The 12,903-nt window shown below is 43.5% G+C and overlaps 1 protein-coding gene across 5 annotated transcripts in view; it reads left to right on the top strand.

Annotated features, from left to right (window-relative positions):
- The window catches only part of LPAR3 (lysophosphatidic acid receptor 3), a 37,476-nt gene that overhangs the window by 13,771 nt on the left and 10,802 nt on the right, over positions 1 to 12,903 (top strand). For all 5 annotated transcript variants that reach the window (XM_063407404.1, XM_063407407.1, XM_063407405.1 and 2 more), the window contains exon 4: positions 2,108 to 12,019. In XM_063407404.1, coding sequence (XP_063263474.1) covers positions 2,108 to 2,457 — 350 coding nt within the window. In that variant the 3' untranslated portion in view covers positions 2,458 to 12,019. The remainder of the gene's footprint in view (positions 1 to 2,107; positions 12,020 to 12,903) is intronic.

Raw genomic sequence — 12,903 nt, 5'->3', positions numbered from 1 at the left:
CTGGGTTACAGCACTTGTTAAAACTGGTGGGATTTGCTGGTGAACCCCAGGACAGCTAATCTGTGCAGTGTTTTCTCCATTGTAGATGGCAAGAGAGAGCTGGTACCCTGCTCACAACTGCTTACTCAGCATGCAGGAGCCAAACCAGTGTGTAGTACAGAGACTGACCAGGGAAAACAAGTGTTGTGGTAGCAGCATGCAGCTCCCCATGCCAGTGGGCAATGGAGGAATGTTACTGATCCTAACCAGGATCTCAAAACTAACACCATGAAATTAGTACTTAGCATCACAAAAATCTTGGTACAGCAGAGTAGAAAATTTGGTTTCTGAAGACAGTGGTCTCTTGCTTTTCTGCTCAGTATTGCCTAGAGCAGAGTAAATCAGTTGAATTTTGTCTGTAGTCCAGGAGCACAAGGTCCACAATACCTTGTCCTGGATACATTTTTCAGCATCCTAGTGCTTGCTAAATCACGCAAATCCACTTAACACACCTTTATGGCCTGCCTGTCGTAAGGGCAGTGTCCACTGCAGTCCTGGATGGGTCAGTGTCAGTGCTGCTGGCAGCAGCCCTGGGTGCAGCACGGCTGCTGGGGTGCCTGAGGTGCTGCTGGGCACAGCTCTGGCACTGACTGCCTCCTGCTGGGACCCAGGCTCCCTCCCACTGCTGGCTTCCACAGCTTCCAGATGGGAATATCAGCAGCTTGTAAAGGATGAGGTGGACTTGCTTGTTCTACCAAAAGTGCTGAACAGATATCCACATCCCTAGAGGGTGTTTAGGCATGTAGATGCTATTATTTGTTGAATTTTTTTTTTTTCTAAGCTCCAAAATGGGGAAACCCTGCTCTGATAAGTGATTGGAATTTCCTCGGCACATTGTTCAAACTGTGACTGCTGGGCAGAGTTGTAATTTTCTATTTCTGTATGTCAGACAGCAATTGTGGCTTGTGCTAAGTTAGTATTATCATGCATATGGCTCCTCCTTCCCTGGGCTCTGGGCAGGGGATCACGGGGTGCAGCGTGGTGGGGACACCAAGGTGCAGATGGGGCAGTCCAGGGCCCCTCTCCAGCTTGTGGCCAAGGCTGCATTTGGTAGCACTGTTACCCCTCCTCACCCTCACTCACAGCGTGGGTGTGCAGGAACGTGGGAAGGTGCAAATGCAATACTGAACTGCCTTCTAAGCTGTGGTTTTAATGCTTTGTGGTGTGCTCAGTCTGTCTAAGATCTTGTCTCCCTTATTCTCCCTTTAATTTATTTTGGTTCTCTAGCAAAGTTTTCTCTTCCCCCACCACTAAGCACTTCCTCATACTTTTTGTGTTTTGCTTTTGTTTTTTTTCCCCCACCCCTTCATTTCTTTGCCTTGACTGCTACATCTTTCCCTTCACCTCACCAACTCATCTATTTGTTTCCTTCTCTCTTTTCCTGTGTGACTGATTTTTTTCCTGCAGCTGAGTTAGTGTGTCTCAGCATGCAGAGCCTGGGAGGGAGCAGTGGAAAGACGTGGGCTCAGCTGTGTCCGGGGAGCCCACAGTGCTTGTGCTTTGTTGGCAGTGGCAGGCATCCTACACGAGCTGTGGGTTTCCCACCCAGGACAAGTTTATATTTTGTGACACCTGTATTATTAACTGGCACTGCAGAGTCAGATGTAGGGTGGCAGCAGACCTGTCCCTGGATCATATGGCAGTGGTGGAAGTGAACCAGCTGAAATCTGCTCCTACAGTGCATGAGAGAGATGAACAGAGGAAGTGTGTTCAAGTGCCAGTTCTCTGCTTTTAAATGCTCCAGAGCTCTTGTTTATTTATCAGCATGGATAAATCACTGTTGTGATGACCTTTTCCCATGTGTGTTTGAGTTGATGCTGTCGGCAGCTCAGAGCCTTGCTCCCTGCAGTCTTCTGAGAGCTGCCCTGCCTCCTGCTCAGGGCTTGGCAGAGGAGCTGTAGCCGATATAATCTTGCTACTGTCATTTGAATTTTGTCCTCTCCTGCTTTTCTTATTTTTGTGTAGAGTTTTGACAAACCCAATAATCTTGTAAGATATTAAATGCTACAAAACCCTAGAAGTTCAAAGTGAGGTTTGGTTTTCTTTTTATTGTCTCCTATGTTTCTAGGTGCCTTTGTTGTCTGCTGGACCCCTGGCCTGGTCGTCTTATTGCTTGATGGCCTGAACTGTACTGACTGTGGGATTCAGAATGTTAAAAGGTGGTTTCTTCTCCTGGCCCTGCTGAACTCTGTCATGAATCCAATAATTTATTCATACAAAGATGATGAGATGTGGGCTACCATGAAAAGGATGATTTGCTGCTCCTCTGAGGATAAGAGCCAGGAGAGACGCTCGTCTCGGATCCCCTCGACAGTTCTCTGCAGGAGCACGGATATCTCAGGCCACTACATTGAAGATGGCATTATCCAAGGGACAATTTGTGGAAAAGGAGATCTTGGTGACAAAGGAAACTCCTGAGCAATGCAAAGGACTGACTTGGCTGGAAAAGGAGAGGGGGAAGGGAGAGGTTTTGTAAGAGGAGATTGACTGGCAAAGCCAGTAAACAATGTATCCACTTTGTTCCAGAGCCTCAACTCCAGTGTTAACAAAAGTTCTTATAAATAATTGCCCGATGGAAAAACACTTTGTAATGAAGAAAACTTTCTGTGCTGCCATCCTTTTTGTCTTTCAAGTACATGAAATTGTTTTTTCATGTGAATGGAATAAATACCTCTCGGAGACTTCTTGTGCATGGAAACAAAATGTAAGCAATGTGGAGAGACCCTCCTTAAGCTCCTACAGAGAGAAGAAACCTGCCTGACTGTGCAGGTTTGGCATTCATTGAGTATTTATGCTTTGAATAGTTTCTGTGCATCTTGAGGAAGGTTGGAGGTTTGGTTGGGCAGAATTGTGACCTGTTTTCTTGGTTTGTGAAGTTCACAAAGTCATTCATGCTTACCTATTCTCTTCCTCCTTATCTTGCTTTCAAAATAAGTAGTTTGGTAGTTTATTAAAGCTATGCCAGAAACCTGGCTGTGATGAGAGACCCAGAGCAGGCGTCAGTGTGAGTATGTCTGACCATGGAGTGTCAGGATCTGAGAGTACAGAAAGCACAAAAGCCATTATTTCTTCCAAAGTAGGGTGAGTGCTGCAGGCAAAGACAGTGCACTCTGCTGCTGTTGTGTAGGCAGGCACTGAGGGTGGATTAACAGAAAAGCAGCAAGGCTGGGTTCATCATGCTCATTTCTCACTTCCCTAGATAATTTTAAATGGGTGTGCTCGCTCCTCTTTACCTGCTATGCCACTGAAAGAAATGAGATTCAAAACTCTGGTTTGCAAGGGAACTTTTAAGGGAATTTTAAATACCCATATGTCCAGGTCCAATCAAACCATTTAAAATATAAATTAATTTACAGGCAAAAAAAAAGTCTGAAATCAATTTAAGCCTATAGTACAGTATGTATTGATTGTTGGACCTTGTCTGGACCATATTTAATCTCCAATTTGTAAAGAGATTTTACTGGAACAGGTACATGAGGAAGAAACCATGAAACAGCAAGTGATGGAGGGCTTTCAGCATCGTGACTGATCCAATTTAGTGCTGATGCAGCCACAATCCAAACAGCTGGAGTTCTAACCTATGGACTATGCTCTAACAGAGGGCCCAGCAATCCAAAGCTCTAGGGTAAACTTCTTATATTTAAAGTTTCAAATTAAAAACTGAACTGTAGATTTCTCAGTACTCTAAAAAGCTGGTTCATGCTGTCTGGTTTCAACAGCAATGAACTCCCTGTTGCCATTTTTTGTTCAAGAGGAGTTTCTTGTGTTGTCTCCTAGAGAAAGTCTGATCCCTGGTATTAAGGCAGATGACCACAACCAGAGGTCATTTGGAAAAGTTTTGGAAGTTTTGACCACTTGGAATCTTCAGAGAGCAGTGCCAAGAGCCAACACCAAGGACATATTTTATGAAGCTGAAAGATAAAGTTCAGCTGTGGTTTGGACCAGTTCTTCCTTTGGTGCCACTTGCATACGGATATCTGGACTGTGTTGGTCAAAGCCCTTGGCTCAAAGGCTGAGCAGATGATTTGCAGAATGCACTGGGGGCTTCACAGCAGCCCTGAGGATGTCTTACCAACACAACAAGGCCCTTTTCAGAGAGCTCTCCCATAACATGCATTATCTTATAGGGATGTGGCCCAGTATTCAAGGTAGATGCTGTATTTGAGTGATGCTAAAAATGTTTACACATTTTTTGCTATTATAATGCATTTTTTTTGTGCAAATACTACTTCACTGCTTTGGTGTTCTGAAAAGCATGTAAAGTGGTGCTTTGTGGAAGTGGTGGTGTGGTGGGTTGAGCCTGGCTGGAGACCAGGTGTCCACCAAAGCTGCTCCCTCACTCCTCTCCTCAGCTGGACAGGGGAGAGAAACAAAACAAAAGGCTCATGGGCCAAGATAAGGACAGGGAGAGATTGATCACCAATTATAGACTTGGAGAAAAATTAAGTTATTACCAATCACATCAGGGTAGGATAATGGGAAAAAAACCCAGATTCTTAATACTTTCCTCCCATCCTATGATTTTCCTGGGCTTAGCTTTACTCCTGATTTTGTCTATCTCCATTCCATAATGGTGCAGGGGGACAGAGAAAGGTTCATCAGTTGTTGCCACTCCTTCCTCCTCATGGTGAGGTTTTTTCACGCTCTTCCCCTCTCCTTTGTGGGGTCCCTCCCACAGGAGACAGTTCTCAAATTTCTCCAACAGTGTGGGTCCCCCATGGAGTCACTACCAGCAAACCTGCTCCAGCACGGGCTTTCCATGTGCTCACAGCCTCCTTTGGGCATTCCCCTTCTCCAGCGTGGGATCCTCCACAGGCTGCAGGTCGATCTTTGCTCCACCATGGGGCCTCCATGGGCTGCAGGGGAAGCTCAGCTCTGGCCCCTGGAGCACCTCCTGCCCACCTTGGTGTTGGCACAGTTGTTTCTCTCACATTCTCACTCTCCTCTTCAGCTGCAGTTGCACGGGTTTTTTCCATCCATCTTAGATACATTATCCCAGACCCGCTGCCAGTGTTGCTGATGGACTCAGTTTGGGCAGGGCTGGGTCTGCCTTGGAGCCAGCTGGCATTGGCTCTGTCAGACACAGGGAAGTTTCTGGTGCCTTCTCACAAAAGCCACCCCTGTACCCCCTGCCCCATGCTCCTACAAAAACCTTGCCCTGCACACCCGCCCCAGGTGGCCTTGCAAAGGCACAGCCTGTGAGCACCCCTGTCCCTGCAGCTACTGCACTGCACACCTTGTCTGAACCGGCCTGAAGCTCTGTATGCAAACCTAATAGAAAATAAAATGGTACTTCACAATGGGAGTCTTGGTTTGCTTCCTGTTTGAATGGTGACTGAGCAACGATGGGGAAATGTTGTTTCACGTTACTGTGGGTCCAGGGTGGGGGTGGGGGTTGTTTTAATAAAATTTTCCTATTTACTAGCAATACTAGCCATGTATTGCTTGGTTAAATCAGGCCCTGAAGAGAGCTTGGGTGAAGATCTTGAGCATCTGCAGCAGGGGAAAAAACATTAGGTCTCTCCCGCAGAGCTTGGGATTTAGGATGCAAAATAACTATCTGTGAATGATATTTTCAGGTAAGCAGGAAAAGGTGACTTCTGTGAAGGTAAAGGACTTAGGTTTTTTTATAGCACCTCGTCCTGTGGACTCCTGGTCTGGGTTAAGGTCTGAGAGGTATTACCAATCATTCTGCAACAAGTAAGTGGGAGGGTTTGAGGTCTCTTATCCTTTCTGTTGTCTAATTAAAAAAAAAAAAAAAAAGAAGAAGAAAAATACCCCAAAGGCTTTCAATAAAACAAACCCCCAAAGCCAGCAGACTAGTGCTTGAAGAATGGTACTATTTGCCCTCTGTTGCTGCAGGATGCTTTCCTTGGAGCTGCTCCCTCCTGGTCTACTGCTATAAATTGCAATGTGACATGACTGGAACAGGAAACTGATCTTGCATCAAACTTTCCTATGAACTGCTACAGCACAGGCTGTGTAATGTTTCCAATATCAAACTGTCTAAACATCTACCTACTCACAGAGCAGGGAATTCCTTATTAACTCCATAAACATTTGTCAGAACAGTTTGTCTCAAGGAAACCATTAAAGCACAATTTATACTTGAGTAGAAAAAAGAAATAATTAAAAGAATGAAGGGCAGTCGGTGAAGGCAAACTCTGTGGGATTCCCTTGTTCCCTTTTTCACGAATATCCCCAAATATCTGACTTAGCATGTGGCTGCTCCTATTTATATATGTCAGTGTACATTCTGCTGGTGAAGGCTTCAGGGTGAACACTCACAGAAACCCCAGGACATTAGTTCATAGGAGGCAGAGGAAGGAAAGGGAAGAGTTACCATTAAATCAGATAGTTTTGAGTATCTGCATTTTCCTGGTGGTGCTGCAAGTCTTCCTGCATCTGAGAGCCTTGAGAGCTGCTGTATTGCAGTAAGTAGTAAGCAGATACTTCTAAGACATTTTCATAGCAATTGTGGTTTGAAAACCTTTGTGATATTCTCCTCTTCTTTTCTCTCTCCAGCTGCTCCCAAACCAAAGCTGCCTTTCCAGTTGATCACTGGGTCCAGGAAGAAACGCTCCATGGCTTTTCCCAGGGCAAAGACGTATGGTCTGTCCTCTGTGATTTGCTCTCCTGTAAAGCCTGTGTGGTCACGATCATTAGAGATGCTTTGCAGAGAACTATTATTAAAAGCTGGGAACAATGAGGTTTTATTTTACACGATAGATCTTTTGAATCTTTCTGGATAAGCAGCTAGACTGATCATTGTTTACTAGCTGTGTGCGTGGGAGAGAAGTTTCCCTGCTATCTGTGCTGTCAGTTTGCCCTAGGTGGTGTGGGTGATGAGTCCCTCTGGGACAGCAGCCAGATTGCTAAAGCTTGAGTGCCTCTAGAGCATGACCCTTCCACTACTTTGGGGCTGCTTTACCATGACTATTTTCCCTCTGTATAGGTTTTCATGAGACTTTTTACTTTTTTTTTTTCCCATTAATTTCTGCAGACTGGTGAAATACATCTCTATTTGTGCATATGACAGCTTGTGAATTTATTTGAACTTCAATTATTACTGCAGCTATGTGGTGGTGTCTTTCTCTGAGCAGATCTTTGTTTTATACATATTTGTATATATTTTTCCCATAAAACTCCTCTTCCAAGTAGCAATGAACTATAGGAGCAATATTTCTGATACAATTCTTTCACAGTTTTAGTGAGCTCTGCATGAAATTTCTAAACTATTGCTTAATGGAAGATGATAGAGGAAGGGTCCTTTTGAGCTTGATATATTTCTTATGCTTTTTCCCTGTGGTTCTGGTTACAGGCCACTATCCAAGCAGATGCAGGGCAGGATAAGCCTCTGATCCTGTCCAAAGCAATGGTTGCTTGCAAGATTAGAGCAAAAAAAAATGTTATAAAGAAGCGGGTAGGGATATTCTGTTATTTATCCCAGCCTATAATTCTAATTAAATCACTTGAAAGAAGTGATCCTACTTTCCCCCTTGCACCCACTCCTACTTAAGCTGGCACAGCCATTTGAGAGGCCATAGTGTGAACTGTAGCAGGTCTGAAAACCAGCCCTGAATGTCACATTTTGCTAGTAACTACAGAAGATTTTTTATTTGTTATGAGCCAGCAGCTGCATTATTTCCTCTGCTTGCTATGTGGAGTCACACATATGACTTTTTTTCTAGAAATCTTTGAAAAACACAGTCCTCCTTAAATGCTATACTTTGCAGTGACTAGGCATGCTTCTATCAGGGAAAAAGAAAAAAATCCATCTGGGAATGAGGAATTAGGTCATGATAGTTTCTCTCCACCCACAAGGTTTTTTGGAGGATAGGGAATTTAGACTCATATGCTTTCAGCCATTATTCAAAACATCCTGCTTATCTTTCAAGTACCATTTGGTCCCTGGCTTCTTTTGTACAGATTTTTGTAGCATTGAGAGTGTTTTTTCATTGCAGCAGGCAAAAGCATCTGTTTCCTTCCAACCCCTTAGAAGTGCTACTTTGCAGCTCACAGGTATGCTATTGTGAATTGTCCTGTACATGCACCCATGCATCTCCTCCTGTGTGAGCTGAGGTGGATCAATATTTAAACTACCCTCTGCTGTACTTACCACAGACAGCTGTGTTAGGGACAGCTTTTTCTCCTGAATTAGCCTTTACTAAAATCCCAATTGTGCACTTCAGATTCTGATACATGGCCCTGTAAGAAAGTCAACATGCAGAATAAGAAAAGCATAAATCACTTGTTAATCTGTTCTCAGCAATAGCTGTATTTTAATATAAACATTAATTTCATTAAAATAATGGATATGGCTTAACTTCTATTAAAAAAACTGAAAGAAATAAACAAAAACTCCCATTAAAAAAGGCTATGGTGAACAAAAAAACCCTCACCAAACTCAACAATATGCATATCTCTAGGCCAGGAGTAAGTCAGCACACTTACCATCCCTGAACTTTAGTTTGCCTGACTTGCTTTGACATATATGAAAAGAAGGAATTCTTGTTTCTGAGCACAAGTAATTGCTTAGAGGTTTGGTATATGTCCTCCTGAGGATGTGCCTCTTATCTAGACAGGTTCTTTAGCTTTTCTCCTAAAGCTTCTGTTGAAGGTGCTGGGATACTGGCCTGGGAGCATTCTCTCACCCATTGTTGCATTTCATATATGTAATAGTTAAGAATATGTATCTACTGTATTGTCTCTAAATGTTAATATTCTTTTGCTTATGCTAAAGACTCTCACAGCTCTGTAGCACTAATTTTACCCCCAGGTTCCATTTGTATTTATGCAAACAAATGCTTGGTGTGTTGGCTTTACTTAGATTTGTGTTAGCAGTATGCTCAGTTGCTAAAGGATGTCAAAACGCTCAGAAATGAAAAGGCTTGATCTCCAGAGATGGAAATGTTATTAATGCTGAAATGATTCTATTCAAATCCCAGTGAATGCATCAGTTGTTATGAATGTTAGTGTATCGGTTTGTGCAGTGCACTCTGTGGTGCTGGGCTGGGATTTTCCCACAGGTATGAATGAGTTAATTTAATGAGAAATGAGAGGGTTTGTGCCTGTAGGGACAAAGGACAGGTCAGTGGTGAACTTGCTCACCCCTGTGCTCTAAGTCTGTGCATGGTGACACTGCTGTCAGTGGCCCCTTCCCTGTGAAAGGAGCCCTGTGAGTGTCAGCAGTTGTGAGCTGAAGACATTTAATGGTGTGGTTTTGATGGAAAGTCCCTGCTATATGGGAGACCATCCCCATAGCAAGAGGCTGGCTGACAAACACACCTCCCCCTCTCAGACACAATTACTGATTTTAAACAGGAAACATTTGTGCCCATACCCACGAATTTACGATATATTGGATTACATCCCAAATTTGACCTACATTGTTTTGTCCTATTTTATCCTTTATAATCTCTTTGCATAGTCCATGTAATTTTTTGTGTGTTCTGCTTTGTTCTTCAAAGCACAGATTAAACCACACCTCTCTAAACAGATAAATTCCAGCAGCATTGGGTCCTATAGCAACCCTTCAATTTCACAGACCAGAGAGCCACAAAATAAAATAAAGATGGTTGAGCAGAGATTTTAGTCTTGAGTTTTTGCAATGTCAGAATGCCAAAAATAACAAAAATAGTTATGCTTGAATGTATTAGTTAAAGACGTTGGAGAAAAATACTTTGTCAAAAGAAAAGGAAAGCCTGAGCTTATGGCTGATTTTTGCAGTTAAAATGTGAGTTGAAAGTTCTAAAATTTTAATTTGTGAGTTTTCTGGGCAGCAGAAGCAAAGAAATCTGTTTTCTGGTTGGTTTCTCTGCACTGGATAGAAGCTGCCATGTGTATTCAGCTCCTTCCCAGCACAAGAGGATCCAGGCAGGAGGGAGATCTCCTGAACACCTTCCCCCACCCAAGCCCATGTTTCTGTCTCCATGGGCCTCAGGAGCTTTGCTGATTTACAGAAACAAGACCAAGCCCAAGGATGGAGGATCTTCTGCAGAATACAGTGTGAGCTCTGGCTGGAGACTTTCTGTTGAGTGCTTGTGCCTCCTGTCCCCAGTGGTGGCTGAGACTGCACCATGGTCCTTGCTTCTCTGGAGCAGACTCTCTGCCCAGCTGTTTACTTTCCCAAAACCTGTTAGTAACACACCACCTTTAGATCTCAGCCAAGTTTTACTGAAAGTGAGTGATTTCAAAAATTTTGAGGGACTAGTCAGGCAAAAAGTGACACACTGCCCATGCCTCATTCCATTCAGGAATCAGGATAGAAGTGTTTTATGGATGCAATTTTATGCTTGCCTGTGCATAGGTGAGGACTTACAGGAAGATGATGAAGGCAATTCCCAAAGTGACTTTCCAGCAAATCCCCAGCACCCTGATATCTCATCACTGCTGTGCCTTTAATCTTCTCACCCGATCAATGCCAGGAAAATTCCAGTCTGTCATCTTTATCCATTTTGTAGTCAGCAAAATTGTTAAAATTATTGAGATGAAATAGTCTTGCCTCCTTCTCTCTACAGGAATATGAATATGGCTTCTCCAAAAGATAGTAGGGTGACTTTAAAGGAGCTGTGAATCCATCTGTAAATGCAGAGTTGTATGTGAAGGAAAATCAAGCTTCTGTGGTTACTCACCTTGTGTATGGTCTGCTTACTTTGTGATATCTGAGGTTTAGAAGTTTTGCAAAGTGACTTGAGCATGTTCTTCTGTGTGATCTCTTCTGTGTGAGACCTTTTTGTTTGGTGGAAGTGGTTCAAATGAGCCAGAAATCACAGAGGGATTGACATGAGGGAGCCTCAGCGATGCAGATGGTCATAGGAGATTCCCAGTGTGGAGGGAAACTCCTCTTATTAATTAAACCTGATGCTACTGACTCTTCATTGGGCTATTCACGTACCAGCTGTGGCTGTAAGCCCTTTTTGTCTGAATGGGACTGGGCCATCCTGGTGCTGTGGGTGTTCACAGGCTCAGCTGTCACGTTCACGGGCAGCAGGACTGGTGTTCAGTGCCCTGACACAAGGGTAGGAAGCTAAAAGGAATATTGGGAGGTGACACCTCAGTGTCTCAAGGAATTTAAGCCCAAGTGACTCAGTGAGGGTTTCTGGAAAGGAATCTCTGGTGGATGACAATTCACTTCTCTCTCTCTCTCTCCCCTCTTGTCTTGCCCTCTGTCTTTTCTCACCGTTTGCAAGAGCAGTAGAAGTTTCAGAGTTGAAGTATAAAGAAGTTTTGGAAGTCAAGCCAAACATTGATTAGAAGAGGTGCCAGGGATGAGATAACGCTCAGATTTGGTATGAGCAGTTCATCCTCCCCTGAGGCAGTCAGACCGAATATTTTGACTTGCTACAATAATTTCCTTTGGGCTGATAACCACTTATTCGGTACAAATGGTAGTAACAGGCTCCATCAGGAGCTGCCCTGAAGGGCTGTTGATGCATTTAATTCCACAATGAAGATTGAGTGAGCTATTATTTTGAAAGGCGAGCTGGATCCAGCATGTATTTGTATCAACACGCCAGAGATGACACAACCAGTGCCTCACCCAGCCCAGCAAAGTGGGTTTTTGCTAATGTTTTATTTGGTCTCCATGTTTGGCTGGGAGACAAGCAACGCTCTTTTGATGTGTTGTTTCTATGAACAGTACACTAAAAACATTCTCTGTGATAGGGTGACGCTGCTGTGTTCTGCTCACTTGATTTCCATGCACCTCCCTTCTGCATGGGTTCTAGCGGGATATCTCACTGTGAGAATAAGGACCTAGGGCTTCTGGAGTTGCCACAGTGACTGGGACTGCTTGCCCACCAAATGCAGCTGCCACATTTTGGAAGCAGTGAGGAGAGCCTGTGGGTGGTCTTGCTGAAGGAGTCCTGGTGGTGCTGTCAGACAATGCAGCAGCTGGCTCCCACCTGCATGTGGGCACCTGCAGGTTCCTCATGACCCCCGTCCTTGGAGAGCCCACAGGCACTCAGGCACCTTTCAGGTATGAGGTTTGAATTTTTACCCCTTTAGTTTTTAAGTAATACTTTTGACATTGTCAAAGTTGAAGCAACTGAAGCTTTCTTTGGTCTAGGAGTGAAGTTGACTCAGCTCTGCTTTGCCCAGTTTTATTTAAAGACCATGACTCCTACTTCTGAAACATTACTCATGAATGCTGTCATTGCATTATCTGCTTTTCCATCTGTTAGATGCCATGGCCCCAGCAGCACAAATACCATAACAGTAGCAGCTGTCAAAGGTCTATTTAGGCATCTTCAAAAAGTAGTAAAACCTGATACCATTGAAGATAAGCCAAATTTTATTACAATAAAGTTTTCTTTGGGTCTGATTTTAGAAGTGTTACTACTTGGAGCACCTCTGGAATTTTACTTTTGATAGGAGAGAGGTTGTACTCATCTATTATTTTAAGTACATTTATTTGCTTATTCCTGCTTTAAACAATGTTGTGTTATTGTTTATAACCCATGTACAAATATATAACCCTCTGTTATATCTGCCCTGTGTATTCTTTCTGTTTGGTTGCTTCCCAGCTCTGGGAGTTCACATAGGATAAAAAAGGATCACTTGGGCCAAACCCATGTCTCATCCTCTGGGTAACCCCCATGACTTCTTGACAAATCAGAAGTCTAATTATAACTCATGAAGCAGCAGATGCCCCGAACCAAGACCTGTGTATCACTTAGAAATGTAGAATTACAATTCTGTAGTGAATAGTGGATTTAAATATGAATTATAATTGGAGCAACAAATTAACCTTGTTTATGCTAATTGAGTAGATTTTAAGACTTCTTGAAGACAGGTGTCCCATTAATAAGCATTGCCTCATGGACTGCAGTTCCTTCAGCAGCCTCACAATCTTGACCAGAC

This window comes from Prinia subflava, chromosome 10 (assembly GCF_021018805.1).
Source record: "Prinia subflava isolate CZ2003 ecotype Zambia chromosome 10, Cam_Psub_1.2, whole genome shotgun sequence".
NCBI lineage: Eukaryota > Metazoa > Chordata > Aves > Passeriformes > Cisticolidae > Prinia > Prinia subflava.
Note: the sequence above shows the minus strand (reverse complement) of the source record. Positions and strands in the feature narration are given on the sequence as shown.